The sequence below is a fragment of the Amphiura filiformis genome, chromosome 9, assembly GCF_039555335.1.
Source record: "Amphiura filiformis chromosome 9, Afil_fr2py, whole genome shotgun sequence".
In the NCBI taxonomy this organism is placed as follows: Eukaryota; Metazoa; Echinodermata; class Ophiuroidea; order Amphilepidida; family Amphiuridae; genus Amphiura; species Amphiura filiformis.
In genome coordinates, this window is record NC_092636.1 from 67584816 (window position 1) to 67603810 (window position 18995).

Here is an 18995-nt window from a genome sequence, read left to right on the forward strand (position 1 = left end):
CCCCCCCCACACACACACACACCCCCCTACAGTACACACCAGTACAGCACACTTTTCAAGACACCACAGCTCAACACTCCACAGCTCAGCTTGAAGTGTGCTTAAATTTGGAATCATTAATTTGGGAAAAAGTTTGATTTTAAGGAAACAACGCACGATTCCATCAACGAATAATTGTTTTGTTTTGTTAGTTCGTTTCGGTCCTTTCCTCCGGGGTTATTCGGGATGTGTCCGGATGTAAAATGGGGTAACTTCGGTCAGCGGGGTAACTTTGGTCAGTCAAATATATTTTTTTAATTGGTCATATTTTCGTTCAGCAATATTGTTTTTAGTCATATTTGCACGTATCAATTTGTTAAGAAATATAGGCCTATTTGGAAGAAATAATAGTTTTTTTACATTTTTTTCAGAAAAAATAAAAATCGATATTTGTGAGCAAGGATGTGTGCTTGATTAATTTTGCAAGGAGTCAAATGTCTCAAAAAATAACAACTTGTCGAATTGTCCATATACAGCGAAGATCAATTTTTTTGATTTTTTTTTTTTTTTGTAATATACTCTGACCAAAGTTGCCTCAAATGCGGGGTAACTTTGGTCAGGCTATTTTTAACCCCTAGGGCACCCTTACAAAATTATTAAAAAATCTTTTTCAACTTCAAGGTGTAGAAGGGAACCCTCATGTCATAAAAAAGAGATAATTAGAAATGTAATGGGTTTTGTTTGGAAGCAGTGGTTTAAAAACTCTGAAAAGTGCCCAAAGTTATCCCATTTTATGGTACACCACAACAAGCACCCAGATTTGCCCACTTAGGTGCAAATTTAAGGGCACTTTTGCCCAAATGCGCCCAAATGGGGCATTTGGTCAGTCAAAACACATACTATGCACAACGTAATTAAGTTATAAACTCGCTGAAAAGGTGCGCCAAAATCGTGGCGTAGATTTCTTTTTGACATTGGGGGGGGGATGGAGTTGGAAAAAATTCTTGAAGTATAGTCAATCCAGCACCTTTTGGCGACAGAATATGTTCATGGTACAATTGCGCGAGAAGCGCGCTACAATTTTTGCTATTTTGAAGCTAAATTGATGAAATATTGTGTAAAAGTAGAATAAATGCGGGCGAAGCGCGCGAAAATTTGCACTTTGGGGGCTAAAATGGGCAAATATGAGGTTAACTTATTTGATCAGAAACCCATTATTAGGCGTCAACATTGGGGGGATGATTGTATGGACCATCCCCTGGCAAAATATTGGGGAGGGGTAAATACCACCCCCCCCCCACCGGATCTACGCCTATGCCGCACATCACCTTCAATTGAAATTGTCATTTGATATTTTTGAAACGAAAAAGATTGGAAAAAAAACGAAGAAAACAGCAGTATTGACGAAGTTGAAGCCCCATTCAAATACATAGCTAATTTATATAGGGGGCCTACTGTCAGTATATAAATTACTGTAAAATGTATATTTTGTCTTAAATACACGGCATTCGGCTGAACCACTCAGCAAGCTATGTTAACACATCTAATCTATGACAATGACAAAAGTACCAAAATCGGAATTTTGATGTTTTTTACGATCTTCCGGATGAGCGAATCGAGGACAATAGAGGTTATCCACTTTACTCATGCGTGACTTCTAACAAAAGGCGCTGATTCCCGTAGTATTCCTCATTCAAACCAATTCAATGCACGACCTCGGAGTTACCTGCATGACTTTGGCGGGCTATTTTGAAGCAGTCATGGTTGCACATGTAGATACTTCTTTTGAAAATCCTAAACAAGGTATAGCAGTCGCTGATAGGATATGCAACTTATAGAACACGGATAACCTCTACAGCCTGTCTCAAAAAAAGTTGTGCAAGTGAAAAGCGCCCTCTCTCTGGCAATTAGAAAATACCGTTGTGACATGATGCTTACATCAACGTCAAGTGCACAGTCTTAGCTCTCAAATGCCGTTTGTTCTGTTCAATTTGCTCTTTTTAATCTCGAGATATGTTTAGTTAACGACGAAAGGGTAAAATCACAATTGTGCCACTTTTACTAGCGAATAGGGCTGTACATGTAAATCAATGATAGCTGATGTTGATGCGTCTAATGCACTCCCCCCTTCGGGGCTCGTGCGTTAGACGCATCAACACCAGCGCGCGTGCATTATTTTGTCTAATTTCATTAATTTGTCAAATTTCATGAACTTGTTAAAGTTCATTAACCTATAAGTGTGCAATATTTGTTTGTCTTTTAACATGTCTTGAATGACAAAGAGAACAGTATTTACCATGGTAAAATCATTGACATACACATGTATTTAATTTTACAGCAGAATGTGAAATATTCATTTATCGTTTAATTTGTCGTAAGTGGAAAAAGAGAATCATTATACATTTATCATGATAAAACACTAAAAACAATTTTGTATTGTTGTGTAATTGATGCATTCTTTTGATTTCATGAATAAACTCTTGATCATTGATTTATATGTACAGCCCTATTCCTAGTAAAAGTGGCACAATTGTGATTTTACCCTTTCGTTGTTAAGTAACCATATCTCGAGATTAAAACAAGCAAATTGAACAGACTAAACAGCGTTAGAGAGCTAAGACTATGCCCTTAATTGACGTTGATGTAAGCATTATGTCACAAGGGTATTTTCTAATTGCCAACGAGGGCGCTTTTCACTTGCACAATTTTTTTTGAGACAGGCTGTATTAATAATTATAGGTGATGTAAATTGTAAAATAGAACAGTGTTTAAGGGTATACGAGGTATTGTTGGTCGAAACAGCCAAAAAAAAAAAAAATTTCATTATCTGAATCAATATATTATTGAAAAATAACACTTTGGTGTTTTGCAAAAGTTCATTCTACAAATCATATACTTTGAAAACTTGCTTAATTTATTGTTGTTAATGAGTTATGTACACTCATAGAAATTGTTCGTTGGCATTACTCAGTAGGTTGATGTAAGTCGTTGCGTCAACTTTCCGAGTAATGCAAACGCGTACAATTTTGACGCTGACTCGATATCATTATGTTGGTCGCACTCATTTGCACTTACTTTTAGTTGTTACAACTCAGAAAATGAAACTAGGTTAGCATAATTTTCTAGAGGTGTGCTATAGTATAAAAAATTTTGCACTGATTACAAAAATAAATATTTGAATACTGCTAATTGTGCAGAAAATGATCAAATTACGTGAATTAAGTAACAAAGTACCAAATTGGAATAACTCAAAACAATAAGTACCAGTAACTTAATATGAACGAGTTACATCAACTTACATGTTGAGTTACAATAACTCAACTAATTGGTTCTTTGAACCTTGTTTATTTTTCCTGAACTTGAATTCAGAAGTTGGCATTACTTAAAAGTTGACGCAACGACTTACATCAACTTTTTAAGTAATGCCAACAAAGTTGATTAGTTGACGGAACTTTTTGAGCTTTTTCAGCATTTTTTAAGTTCGGATAACTAAAATGAATTTTGTTTTGGCAACTTTTACACTATTTTTGAGTTGTCTACTTCTTTTGAATTGCGCCAACAAGGCGAACAAGTCATTTCTATGAGTGTACGTTTTACAAAAGTCTCGTACAGTTTTGCATGCAGTAGATTTGCAGTTTTTGTGTTTTATTTTCTCTTCTGGCATGTTTAATATATGTTTTGTTTTGTTCTCTCTTATTTCGTTACCAGGTTTAGTGACTTTTAGTTTATTTAGAGCTCGTATTGGGGGAGGGGCAATAGCTCTGGGCCAAACAAAAAAAAAGGAAGAAAAAAAAGAAAAGGAAAAAAAAGATACCTCTATTAAATAAAATTCCGTTATCAAGTATATAGTACACTATTTTGTTATTTATAATTCAAAATTAAATACACGTATAGCTAAGCTAACATTTCTAGTTTTAAGGAAACTCGAAACTTGAGCGCTCTATCAACGCGGGGATTTTATAAAACCCCTGGACTGAAACGGAAAGTTCACGCCACACAGAAAGACGTCTCACTCACTGAAACTAACAAGAAATGATTCAACAAAATATTATTAGCTATATGGACAGGAAAATGCAGCAGCTCTGGTTCAATGTGCATGTGTTTCTACGTCTTTCGTCAATTCAATATACTTCATTGGTTAAAATTATATAGTTAAAGATTAACTATAAATTGTTTAGTGCAAAGTGCGCAAAAACAGCCATTTATGCGATTTTTGTTCCTCTTCGGCCTGCAATTTAATGCTATGATGTGACACTCTAATGTTATACAATCTGGAATATACTCAACAGTGAATTAAACTCAAAAATCGGAAATAATGAAAACCGGCCACCAAGGAAAGGTGAGTTAATTTTGAATAAAAGATTACTATTAAGAAATTGTATAATAAATATGTTGCAGACTGTTCATTAATCTTTGATCGCAATGATTTACGTTATTGTGTGTGTGTGTGTGTGTGTGGGGGGGAGCGTACTCTCCCTAAAAGAGTAAAAACCCAGAAGAGTACAAAAAGAGTGAAAACCATTCCTAAAAGAGTGAAAACCACTGAGTGAAAATCACTCCTAAAGAACGAAAACCACTCCAGAGTGAAAACTACTCCTGACAGAGTCGAAACTATATACCGTAAAATGGGGTAACTTCGGTCAGCGGGGTAACTTTGGTCGGTCAAATATATTTTTTTAAATGGTCATATTTTCGTACAGCAATATTGTTTTTAGTCATATTTGGTGTCAATTTGTTAAGAAATATGTTTGGAAGAAATAATAGTCGCTCATGTGTAATTTCCTTGAAATTATACGAAAAAAGCAGGATTTTTGACCGAAAATCAGCATTTTTTTACATTTTTTCAGAAAAAATAAAAATCGATATTTGTGAGCAAGGATGTGTGTTTGATTAATTTTGCAAGGTGTCAAATGTCACAAAAAAACAACAACTTGCCCATATTCAGCGAAGATCAATTTTTTTGATTTTTTTCCTTCATGGAATGTAATAGGCCTACTGTGACCAAAGTTGCCCCAAAGGCGGGGTAACTTTGGTCAGGTCATTTTGAACCCCTAGGGCACCCTTACAAAATTATTAAAAATCTTTTTCAACTTCAAGGTGTAGAAGGAACCCTAATGTCACAAAAAGAGTTAATTAGAAATATAATTGGTTTTGTTTGGAGGCAGTGGTTTAAAAACTCTGAAAAGTGCCCAAAGTTACCCCATTTTACGGTAGGCCTACCCCTAAAAGAGCCTGGTCTTTGAAGGTATGATAATGGACTTTTTCCAGTAATGTCATTGTATCTTTTAGAGTGATTTTAATTCTTTTGGAGTGAGATTTTAGTAATCGGAGATAGAACTCCTTTTTGTTGCGTGAAAAGCGCGCTATATGGTCAAATTCCAATCGTTCGGCGCTCAGCGACGAAGTATAAATTCAGCTTATCAGAGTAGTGGTAATATTTTTGTATGATTTGTGGGTAAGCCCGGGGGGCACATCAACAATTTTTGGTGGGTATGTTCCCCCGGAATTTTGGTAGTGTTTGTGTGTTTATAACACAGCATGACCAAACAATTACTGAATTGACCAACAAAAGTAACCTTGAAAATGATTCATGCTGACTAATAAATTAGTGATTTATCAGCATTAAGAAAGTATTATGAAAACTGAAAAATGACAAAAATTGCTCATACATGCCATGCTCTTTAATGTTGTCAGTTTTACCAAAATGTGTCAAGTTGACAAATATGAGATATGTACATTTAATGTCATCATCCGGCATGTGATTCAACTTGACTTTAAATATAATAATAATTGTAAAAAAAGGTCTAGGTCTACTGTAGGCCTACATTGAGCAACTCTTTTATGTGGACCATCAATTTTTTGTTGTTTAGACATGGTTAAGGGGCTCACCGCTGTTCTCACCAAGTAACTGAGTTCACGCGTGACGTCATATCCGTTTATTATTTTCCCGCGCAAACTGAATGTTATTTTGCTGAAAAGTGCCGCACAGTCATAGCAGGGCGCATCGGATCATACCTCATAACAGGAATTCGCCTCGAGATTGCGTTTTACCGTCTATTTATTTTTTTTATCAATAACAATGTTGTTATAATTATTGAAGTTTGGTGGCTTTATATTTTTTTACTTAATAAACTTTCTGATATCTAATATTCTTTTTTAAAAGAAGAATTTTGTTGATTTTTTTGATATTTTTACACAAAACCACAATATTTATCGCTTTATATTTATCATTGGCGTGGTTTAGCCGAAAGAAATTTTGACGTTTTTATTAAAAACACCCTTTTAACTTCACTATACAGTTTACGAAACCCCGGTAGCAGATTTTATTTTCTTGCACGAGTCGTAGATCCTTAGGCCTCATAAGTCACAATGCACGCGATGTACACTGTTTAACCCCGCACGTTCATGCCTAAAAAGCTAAACCTACCGTCATCACTGATCCCAGTATTTATTATTGATTGTTTTTATTATTGTTGATGCTACATGCTAGCCATGTACGTACTTGACGAGTTATGTACCATATCTGGGGGTGCGGGTGCAGCCGAATACCCGGCCCTGCAGCCAATCAGAGAAGATTCTCTGTCTGGCCCGATGTTGCAAACCTCAGACTCGACGCGCACATGTGTATTTTTTGCAAAATGCAACGTGACCGTACGGAAACACGGAAGTGATCACAACGCAATAACACGTTAACGTTTTTGCTTTTGGGAGTTTGCTATGACAGAAAAGCTGAACCATAAAACATAATTTTTGCAGTAAACATGCTCTTTATCAAGTGGAGTTCTTAAATGAAAAGTTTGTTTGCCAACTGCTTTCTTGGAAATGTCGCGGAAAGTCAAGAAGTATAAATTCATTGCATGAATGGATTCCAGTGCAGTGCATGACCGGGATATAAAAAGCTATGGATTTTAACTGTGGAATATTATTTATCTAGCTAGGCATATGAATAAGCAGTTTTCCAATCAAGTGAAGTAATATTATTTGAAATACCCGGGGAAATACCATGGTCACACTTGATCATTCTAGTAGGCCTACCTCTGGAATGAGGATATGCAAGCCTGCGGAAGTAAACCTCGACTTGTTTTCTTATCTTTGTTTTGACTCAATGGGGTCATGGATGACAATGCATATGGTTTGTTTGATTGTGACAATGGTAAGTAGAAAATACTTTTTGGAGCTGTCATTGTTGTTTTCTTTCTTGTGTCTTGGCTTGACCTCCTGAATTACTAGTTAGGACCTAGGCCTAAAGAATTTTCAACTGGTAGCATCTTTTTTTTTAATTTGTTTTTTCGCCTAGGCATGCTAGGCCTAAAGTCATCATGCCATGCATGCGGATGTCATAATTTTCGGCATGATGATGCCTGACGGTGTTCAATCAAAAAGTTATTTAACATCTTCCGAAGCCTGTGATAAAAATGTACGATACCGGTATTTGAAAAGGAGTTTGGTCATTTAACAAATCTGATTTTTTTTGGCACAGGCCTAATCAGGCCTAATCATGATAATAATGTTTACACATGTCCGAAGTAGGCCTAAACAGCTAAATTGGATTCAGAATAGTCCATACTTTTAAAACAAAGCAATCCGAGAAAGCAATGCTTAAATCCATCATGCGTGACCACTGACCATACATGATAGTTTAAGGCCATAAAAAGTAATGTTTTGGTTCTCGTCCAGAGGAAGTTCATGAATATTTTGTTTTGTTTTTAATGTGTGTAACCCCTATAGAGTAGACCTACCACAAAAAGTATAATTGTAAGTGATCCGTGTCCTAAACTAATTTTTTTATGCATGGTTTTCTTAAAGTATCCCAAAGTCTAAAATAAAAATTGGTGAAAAATCTAAAAACTAAATCTGACAAATCCCAGAAATTGAGGAAGCTGGGGACGAGAACCAAAACATTAATTTTATAATTAGGGTCTAAGCAGCCAAGATAGAAAGTCAGTTTTCATTCGTTTGATCTCATTTATTGGCTTAAAATGACCAGAAAACTATCCTGACAGTTTTTTCGGGGTCCAAAACGCAACTTAAAAGGTAAAAAAAAAAGAGGCTCTCGTCCAGAAGATTTTCACAAATTAATGACTGAGATGTTTTCAGGTGCTGTCTTTAATGTAAAATTCCTGAGCACGTTTCAAGTAAGTGGCCCAGCCAGGCCGGGGGAGGGCAAAGGGGAAGCTTCCTCCTGTCCCCCTGGGATACTAGCTGTCCTGATATTAAAAAAAATTAAAGCATTACCCATTTTGACCATGTTCGTCAAAGTTTGCCCCCTTGAAAGTTGCCTCCCCCACCTCCTGCACACCCTCTGAAAAAGTGTTGGCTACACCACTGGTACCTTTTTGCTGTTTTATTCGGGTTTTTTTTTCAACCGTTTCATTTCAAAAATACTAAATCACAATTTGAATGACTTGTCCTTCACTTTTTTTAAAGCAATTTACAAACAATTTTAATTTTTTTACACTTTTGCAGTGATCACTGAATGGGTCTTTAGTCTGCGTCTAGGGATACATCATGAACATGCAAAATGTCAATTAAATATTATATAAACAAAACTGAATGCATCTTTACACTGCATATCGGGCTGCAAAGTGCATACACACTTTGAAAATATTATATTTCACTATCATTTAATATAAAGACATAGGCCTACACGAATATGCACGTATAGGCCTACGTATATATTAGGGCACTATAACAATAACATGTATATCGTCCAGGTTTTCTCAAAGTTTTTGCAATGTGTTTATGATAAACCAAAAACTTCTAAACATGTCTTTTCATTACACTACAACAATTTCAGAAACAAAGTAAGGGGCTGGTTTTTTCTTCGTTAGAGGGCCCAAATATACTGGGTCATACATTTTTGGAAAGAAAAATAGGGGGCAGTGGCGGCACCAGCAATTATTTCCGGGGGCATGGGGACAAAGTGAATGTCAAGGGGAAAAATCGACAAATTTAGCGCAAAATTGACACAGAAAGTGGAAATTTACGTAATTTTGGGGTAGGCCTAATATTTATAAAAGTGAGGGAGGCGGCAAACTGGGGGAAGACAAGAAAAATATTGGGGGCGCTACGGGGGAGTAAAATTGTTAATGACCAAAAAAGTCACAACTGCGATGTTTATTATTCAAAAAGACTGATTTCAATACAATTTTAGCCTAAAGTGTATCGGTGGTGGGGGTGGGGTCATTATTTTTGTTGCCGAAATAGGGGGGGGGAGCTATTTTATTGCTGCCGACTCTTTTATCTGGGACCCCCTCCACTTCGGCCCCCTAATGCCATATAAAATTAATGTCATGGTTCTCGTTCCCTCCCTCCTCAATTTCTGGGATTTGTCAGAAGTTATTAGAATGTTCTAAATTTTTTAGACTTTGAAATACTTTAGGAAAAGTTTATTAGAGAACATGGAATCATTTCCAAGACTTTTCATGGTAGGCCTACTCTAGGGGGTTTGGGGTTTATCCTTTCACATTTAAAAAAGGGGCCTCCTCCTTTCCTCTAGCACAGTTTGGGAAAAAACGAAACTACTAACAAAGCTAATTTTGCATTGAAAAAAAAAGTATTGAAAAATCAAGTAGGCCTAGTAAGTATTTACACATTTTGTATCTAGATAGGCCTACCTGTCATATGAATAATATATGGAATAAAAGTAAGTTTTTGTGGGCCTAGATTTTTTTTATATAGGCCTACGTTTGTTATTTTTTGTCTTATAAACATGAGGGGGGATAAAAAAATGTAGACCCTAAAAAGGGGATCAAAAATATTTAGACCCTAAAAAAGGGATCAAATAAGAATTTTTTTGTGTCCCAAGCGCCAGTTTTTTCACCCAACCCCACCAAAGTATTTTATAAACACTCCCTAAATAACGCACTATTGTACACGGTCATTTGAGAAATTAAATAATCTGCTACCGTGATTTGAGCTTATAGATAAGCTTGTTTATATGTTAAATTTTTATTTAATTCAAATAAATATGAAATGTAAACCCCGCAAGGTAGTAAAAACTTGGCCACAAAATCACTCCGTACGGAGACTACCGACTAACGTGTAGCGATCCTGTACATCGCGCAATGACGGATGCACGGACTTGGCGCAAATTAGACCTAGCATATTTATGAAATTTTTATCCCTACAACGAAATTAAATACACCAATTGTTGCTCGAAATGTCTTCTTTTCAGCATACTGAATTAATTCTATCAATATGACGGGAAACCCCAGCTTAGCAGCTTTTTTTGTCTGCTCTCTTCGGAGCTCTTCGGTTACATGGACATCGCCATGTACACCCGCGCTCTCGTGATAGTAAAACGACTGCGCGTTTATAGATAAGTCTACGCCCGCGCTGTAACTGAATTGTCGCTACAGCGCGATATGAACAGCGGTGGGCTGTAGGGTCTACGGTAATAATCTTGCACCGGCGAGGGGAGCCTGGGCAACTTGAGCTTGATTTCAAAATGGCCTGCCAAAATGCACCAATCCCTCGGTCTGCTGAAACCGCAGCCCATGCATGCCTCCATTGCCTCGGTCTGCCAAAAATTGCTTGCTCTCTCGGCCTGTCCAAGTTCCTTGCCCGCCCCCCCATCCCTTTTCGGATGCCACATTTTTGTGAACCCAGTCTGCAATGGTTTCATATTTGAATGTTCCATAGGAGACTAGACTCTGGAATTGCTGATACGATTTTGATATGATTCTGAAACCAGAATGAAAAAAAAACATTGATCAATGAATAAATCAATCGATCAATCAATCAATCAATCAATCAATTTATTTTTCTTTGAAAATCCCTGCCTGGTCAAAATTCATTGGTACAGATCGGGGGTACAGATCCTTCAGATTTATAGTTACATCCAGCAAATTGCTGCAGTCAAGCTGCCTGAGCTGCAGTTTCAGGTAGAACAATACTGCCCTCATCTTTGCTTCTAGCCAAAGTGAGGCCTTGGGCACTGGGAACCACGTAGATTTAGGGGATCACCGAAGTTGATTAAATGGGAACTACCGGTGTGGCTATTGAATCGAATGTCAGCCCTCCCGTATTAAAATATAAACACTAACATTAATTTGCACGCTAATATCTTGAATAGTTTTGATAAATTATGAAAAATTTATTTACATGGTTATTTTCTTATTTCATTGAAGAGTCTGTTGTATTGTAGTATGTGGTGTAAATAACAGCAATTTGTTTTGCTTGGTAAAGGGAGTATAACTATCTAAAGTAACAGCCTTCAAAACCAAAACATGGCGGAGTTCAGGTGATCGGTGTGTTCGTATCAGTTTAGGTTGTCAAAAAATATCACTGAAAATGGAGCCTCCACCGCGAAAGGTGAGTTAACATTGCATTTTTCAATTAACAACGCAATAAAGAGTTGAAATATTTTCAAAAAACAGAAATGGGTGACTTGTCTGATGATTTCTACACATGTTTTCTTGGTAGGTGAAAGTTATCCAGGAATTACGTACGGTACAACAGGAACAGCAGGCCAAGTTACATACAAAACATCAACATGAATCGGAATTATTGGAAGACATCAGGTATGTTCAATTTGAACGGTAATATATGCTGTGGTTTTGTAGGTCTAAAATAAAATAAAATGTGGTTCAAGGTGGGCTATGCACAGTGCACACAGTGGTGTGTTCAATCACTGTTCACGTCACCATGACCATGTCACAGGGTTTATTTTTAAAATTTATATGATGATGTAGGTATGACAGGTGAATTCAAATTTGCCAATAAACTGCATCATTTTATACATCAAATTAAAGGCCTACTGTAAAGAAAGCCACAACTGAAAACCGTTTTGTCATAGCACTTTCCGTAGCAAAGTTACATCTTGTCAAAGATTGATCGCCTTTCATCAAAATTTGACGCACATATGGGGCCGCCATTGGGTGCTAACAGTGTGCCCATTGCCCAGGGTGCTATCAGCACATCCGTTAGCACCCCAGCTACGTGATCACGTAAAATACGCGTTCACGATGTCAATGACCGTGAACTTGATGACGACCGTGGACGACAACTTCTGAATAGACTGATTCCAAGTCTTACATACCGTAGTAGGACAGGGCTGTGCAATAATTGTGAGGCCCCTGGGTAAAATTTCCGAACCGCCATAAAAATTGTCCCCCCCCTCGGCCTGTCAAAAATCTTTGCCCCCCTTTACACATGCCAAAGTTTTGGGATCCCAATTTTCAAACCTTAAATGGTCTAGATATAAATGTTGCGAGTGCAGCGAGTAAGAAAATTTAAAGCGTTTTTGTATTGTTTTCCTAATCCTTTTTAGAGCGTTTTATAAAAGGCACCCCCCCATGAATGTGTGCCAAAAATTGTTTCCCCCCCACACCCGGCCAAACTTGCTTTCCCCCCTCATTTTGGCTCACCAAAAATGTCTTTCCCCCAATTTTAGCGGGAATTTCACCTTCCCCCAGTGCTCATAATTATTGCATAGCCCCTTATGATTGTAATTTAGAGCAATTTCTCAGTATTTTCTTTCTATAATTTATGGATGGACCTTGGTCAGTTTTATTACGTTTTTATTAAAGTTAGTTGATATTGATTGTACGTGCACTAAAACCAGCCTAAAAATATAACAAATTCACAAATAAAGTTCGTTTTCAACATTTGAAAAAATTTGAAAAAATATTAAAAAACAGGCATGGTAGATGCAGCAAATGGCAATTTTAGTGCTTGAAAATGTGAACATCATGCGTGATGCACTCAGTACATACAGCTCGCATCAGCGTTCCAGGCCTGCGCGATGGCAAGGAAATGGCAGCTTCCGTAGTTTTATTACTTTTATATAGAGCTGTCACTTCCCACTCGTATTCATTCCCTGACACATTTGACACAATATATTGTCACTAATTGTCAGGGCCGCTGCTAGGTGGGTATGGGGTGAGACACCCCCAATTCTGTTGTCGGCAAAACCATCGGCAAATTGCAAGAGTCATATAAAAATTAAAGTTACAAATCTTGTGAATGTAAAGTCATGCTTTATTAATTTTTAATAGATTTCAGTGGCGTGCACAAAGGTGGGGGCATAGCCCCCCAGTTTGACTTATCAGCCGTGAAAAATGGTCATTTGGTGGCAGGCAGGGTTCGCAGGTTTTTGCCACAGGTGGAAAAAACCGCGGTTTTAACCGCTTGGCAAAAACAGTTTTTGGGCAAAAACTAAAAAAGTGATTTATAGTTCAGTTTTTTTCATCTCAAAACAAATTATTAAGTTACAAAAATAATTTCCTGAGTGTAACAAGGCCAGATTTTATAATTATAAGTAACATATTTTAATAAAAGAAATTAAAGGCATGCGTTTTCATTGCTCAAGTGCATTTAACCAAAATGTATCATATTTCAAATTCAAACCTTTTTCATTTTAAGGACTTGGTGAGGCAAGAAATATGTTTAATGATTCATTAAAAGTTTTGTGTTGCTGTTTATGAGCTTTCTGTGTTACTTTTTAATATTTGAGTGACTGTATGTTAATTTTTGCCAGTTTTTGCCATGTTTGCCGGTTTAAACCAGGCAAAAACTGGCAAAAACAGGTTTTTGCCAGTTTTTACCACTTTCTCGGAAAAACCGAACCCTGGACTGGCAGGGCCATAGGTAGACCATTTTCTCAGGAGGGTGTGGAGAATTAGATAACCGGGAAAAGTGTGTGCATTGCTATTTCAATGCTACAGTTCAAAGAGGGTTGATTGTGTGTAAATATATTCCAACTTCATTTGTTTTAATAATATTATTATCTCCCCATTAAAATTTTGCCCCATTCCCAGACTGGGCCCTGTGGCAAATTCGGCCCTGACTAGTATTGAAAATGTGGTGAGGGCAAAGTGTGAGCTCGATGGTCCGTCTTAGTCGTTTCATGGTGGGCACTGATCTGCTACTAAAATAATACTATCTGGATAAATGTGTGCGATGCACATGAAAAATTTGCAATTTCATGCTAAAATGGACCAATAAGCACTCATATTCAGTTAAATAGTAGAAAGGATGGAATCATAGGTCTCATTTTTTACCAAGTTCGAGATGGAAAAAGGGAATGTCTCGCAGAAGGACTTTACCAGGACAAATGTGCACGGCGCTCAGAAATTTGACATTTAATGCTAAATGGGGTTAATTGTCAGAGATGTAGACTCGAGTCGTGTGACTTGGACTCGAGTCTAACTCAAGTCACTATTTTTGGGACTTGTGACTTGACTTGCAAAATGACTTGACTTACTTGTGACTTAGACAAAATGACTTGGACTTGGACTTGACAAAAATGACTTGTCACCAACGCAAGTCTGAGGTTACTTTCCTGTAAATTGAAATTTATAGATGTACCGTAGAATTTATGAATATTAGTAGGCCTACAATTTACATTTTAACTTGTTCTTGAACTACCAATGTGACCATTGTGTAGCGGGACGGCCGTTTGTCTAATATATGGATTATTAATGTCAGGATAACCGGGTTGACACCAGTCCCCTGGGGGACACTGTAAGTTTTGAGTGAACCGTGGGTAAGTTGTGGGGACAGAACCCCACTTACTGCCTTGTAAGGAAAACACGAAAGCACAATAAAGTTTTATATATATCACAATAAACACGTTTAATTAACTTTTAAGTCACAACCAGCAACAATCTCAACAACATACAATTACTCCCAACTACCTCCTCACCCTCAATCTGGTTCCCACCCTCAGACAATGAAATTAATGTCTGAATCGGATCCTGATAACTCACGCCCCTAAATCAGAATGTTCCGCCCCTAAATCAGAATGTTCCGCCCCTAAATCAGAATGAAAAAGAAGAATAAAGAATACTGCATTATCTGTTTATTTAACAAAATATCCCCACCCCCGGGTTATAAAATTAATGTTTTTTTACGTAAGCCCGAATAATAGGCCTACAATTTAAAGTATGTGTGTATATAATGTATTTGTGTAAAACTGGTTACAGAGCTTACAGTACACCCCTAGGTCATCATCCTCGGCCTCCTTCTCCTGCTGTCATATATCCCGTGGGTCAACCATGTGTGCTCTCCCTCTGGTACGCCTACACCCCGTACCCTCACATCAAGCAACACACGGTAAACGCTCCACCTGTCATGATGATCTTCACGTGCACCCTCATGCACGCCTTCAGGTTCTCACTCAGGTAACGACGACACACGACCCCCTGGGTCGGGTCCACTACACTCCTGGGTAGGGGCGTCCGTAACCAGTTTGTATATGTATGGGTGTGTATATGCATGATCAACTTACCTCACAGAATATCACTGACCCCTGGCCTCTCTTTATGCGATCACACCTAATGCTTCATCCCCCCCTTCTGTCACCACTCCTCTCCTATGAAGCCTGCAAGCACCACCCACGGGTGCCAATATCCCATAGGTGTGACACACATCTAGGCCTGTCCCCAGGGTATGGATATCTCTGTGCGTGTGTGTACGGAATGTTTGTTTGCACATAAATATTCATAACACAAATAATTTACATAGTTCATGATACACAACATTATTCTCCCTCCCGGGATGAATTTGACATCCTTAATATGATATGAAAAATATGGGCCTACATGCATAAAAATATCAATATGTTTTTATTTAACATGTTTAAAGTTGACGGCACGGCGCGCGAGTATTTTATAATAATAAAATATCACATTAGCAGAAGGAAGATGATTTATTTTAAAGTCCTCCCAAAATTGCCATAAAATAATTAATTAACACGACAGAGCAATACATCCCGTCCCTCTCAATCATGATTGTCATATTCAAAATTAGTTTTGCTCCTCCTCACTTCAACAATAATTATGCATGCGACTTCATAATTATGCGCATGCATGTAACATTTCAATCCTCTGAAAATGGCGACTTTTTCATTCTTCAAAATTTAGCTAAATAAAAATCAAAAACGATCAAAAATATTTCCACCACCTCCTTCTGCCAATCCTACTTCCTATACCTTCGGTAATATTATCAAAATGATCGGTAAAATACATAGAACATGATTATTAAATAATAAATAGAATTTTGTATCGCCAAAAATATGAAATTTGATGTAAAATCCTGACATGACATTTTGGAAAATGAATACATGCAAGCGCCTACGCACAATAAGCAATCAAAATGATCACAGATACATGACTTCAAAAATACGATTTAAAAGTCTAAATTTCGATACTGACATTTCAAAACGTTCCAAAATGATTCCCTAACATTCGACTTTCTGGTCTATAACATTTTTATGACATAATTCATAATAAAACAGCGAAAATCACTAAATATACTTGCCGTCAACACAAAGATATACAATCAAACCTCTCACCTAAATCAGAATGGCCCAAGCGTGCCTTATGCGTTAACCACGCCGCAAAGCCAACCAGCCAGAACCGGTTCTGAGTTGAACGCGTAATGATGATTGGTCATCATTTCATAATTTTAATTGATCGGCACATGCGCTCAGCCTATATTTAAATCACAATTAGCGCTAATTTTAAAAAGCGAATTTTATATAATCAAGCAAGTTAGTGATTATTCGATAATACTATTTTATTCAATCCCGCTTCACAGCCCCCTTCCCAGAGTGTGACGTCCCGGCACACAACGCGCAAATACAAAGCGGGATTGAACACGCGCCGATACCGTCCATATACTACATAATTATTGTAAGTTTTCAAAATCTTCTCTGTGGTCTTGATCCCTCTGCTGTCTTCTGACTGGTATTTGGTTTTTGAGTTCGTGGCTCGTGGCTTGAAGCTGGTTGATTTAATTAGACTCTTTATAGCTGCATGTGATCGAAGTTTTCACTCGAAAGTTTGGTTGATATACATGTAGGTACACATGTATATATAACTGCCGTTAAAGAATTACACCTTGGATACAGTATAGATTCGACTGATCTTCAGGTGATATACATGTAGCTATATATGTATATCCAACTGCCATCTTGATTAAAACTATTAGCCATCAGTCGATTTTGAGTTGATATAGGCCTACATATGTATAATCTGTATATCCAACTACCATCATGATTAAAACCATTAACCATCAGTCGATTTTGAGCTGATATACATATGTATAATTTGTATATCGCACTACCATCATGATTAAAACCATTAGCCATCAGTCGATTTTGAGCTGATATACATATGTATAATTTGTATATCGCACTACCATCATGATTAAAACCATTAGCCATCAGTCGATTTTGAGTTGATATACATATGTATAATTTGTATATCGAACTACCCTCATAATTAAAACCACACGGTATTGACTTGACTCGGGCTTCGTTTTTTTTTTTTCTTCTTGCATTACATTTTAATCCTACACAACAATCAACATCATCTATTAGTCTTTTAATTTTTCACATAGATCAGTTTGTTTCCACTCCGTACCAGTCTTTCCTTTTTCAATAAAAATTACTCTCCATGGGTCAAATCCTTCCTTTTACTTATATTCCTTCTGTAGTTCTATCTACTTGAAAATGTTTTTTTTTTTTTTTTCCGTTCTATTCCTTTCCTTGATATTTTGCTTCTCTTTCTCTTATTTTTTTTTTTTCAATCCTTCCTTTTACTTAAATATCAACTTTTTCAACATCAACACAACTATTTTATTTTAAATTAAACATGTCCTTGCCTTCCTTTATATTAAGTAAACCTCTTTCTCTGATTTCCGCATCCTTCCTTTTGATGGGCTTATTTCCAAAGTGTTTTCAACAATAACAACTTAAAATCTTCCTTCCAACTACAATTCAACAACTCAATTCTTCATTAATTTTTCTTAATTTGCTCTCTCATTTCAATATGTCACTCAGAGCAACTTTTGGTAAACATTTTACAACTCCGTTCTAGGCCTTTCATTGATATTTTGTCTCTCCTTCTCTGTTTTTTTTCGAATCCTTCCTTTTACTTATTGCAACTTTTTTTTTTCAATATTAACACAACTTATAAAACATTTTTTTTTTTTAAATACAAATTTAACACTTCCTTTCCTTCCTTTATGATTGACGCTTTTCTCTGATTTCCACATCCTTCCTTTTGATTACTTATTACAACTGTTTCAACATAAACACAACGTATATAAAACCCTTTATATATATATAATTAAACACTTCCTTTCCTTCCTTTATGATTAACCTCTTTCTCCATCTTTCCTTTTGATTTATATACCTATTTCACCTCTTTCCCCATCCACTGTGCCTCCTGTACCACCTCTATCACTACTGCTGGACCTTTCGCTGTGTATATATCGCCAGCCTTCAACTTTACCTCTCTCACGACCAATTTCTTCTCTTCCTCGTCACTGGTGTTGCTTGTACTACTACTTGATTCCTTCACCTTCTCCCCCTCTACATCCTCCTTCCTTCGTTTCTCTTGCCCTTCCGTCTCCATTTCTCCCACTCTTTCCCTCTTCCTCCCTCCGTCGCCATTCTCTCCTCTCACCATTACCAATAACTCTCCAGTTCCCTGCTCTTGCCCTCTTCCTCTCGTGTCTCTCAGCTTAACTTGCCGTCTCGCCATCTTGCACACAGCAGCTTCCTGATCCTTCTGGTCTTGTTCTTTCATTGCTATTTTCTCACGTAGATTGTCTTCTTTCTCCTGTTGTTCTTGCCTCTTCTCCAGCTCTTGTAACTCACTTTCAATCTGCAATGTCTGTCTTTCTATCTCCTCCTCCTTCTCCCGTAACTCCCTTGCCCTCTTCGCCTCCTTCTCTCTCTCCTCTCTCTCTTTATTCCTCTCCTCTTGTCTCTTTTCCAACTCCCCCGCTTTCGTTGTAACCCCAACTCTGCCTCCTTCACTCTCTCCTGGCACCTCCTCAATCCCTCTCGTCGTCTCCTCTTTCCCCTCGTCTGTCTGTCTTGAAGGTGGTCGGTGGTATTTGTTGTTTGGACACTGGAATGCCTTGTGGCCGAAGCCCTGGCAGCGGAAGCATTTTATTCCTGGTGGTTGGTCTCTCATGGTCTGTCGCATATGTCTTGATGTTGTCCCGCCCCCATCTGTCTGTGGTGCGTCCTTCTGGAGTCTCTGTGTCCTATTAGC

The 18995-nt window shown here is 37.5% G+C and overlaps 1 protein-coding gene across 4 annotated transcripts in view; it reads left to right on the forward strand.

The window, feature by feature from the left end:
• The first annotated feature begins 4151 nt into the window (after positions 1-4151).
• Positions 4152-18995, forward strand: part of LOC140161366 (F-BAR and double SH3 domains protein 2-like) — an 88094-nt gene continuing 73250 nt past the window's right edge. The window contains exons 1-2 of one of the 4 annotated variants that reach the window (XM_072184872.1): positions 4152-4318; positions 11407-11504. In XM_072184872.1, coding sequence (XP_072040973.1) covers positions 4295-4318; positions 11407-11504 — 122 coding nt within the window. In that variant the 5' untranslated portion in view covers positions 4152-4294. Of the gene's footprint in view, positions 4319-11018; positions 11296-11406; positions 11505-18995 lie in introns of those variants that run through there. The other 3 variants (XM_072184874.1, XM_072184875.1, XM_072184873.1) reach the window with 3 other exon arrangements.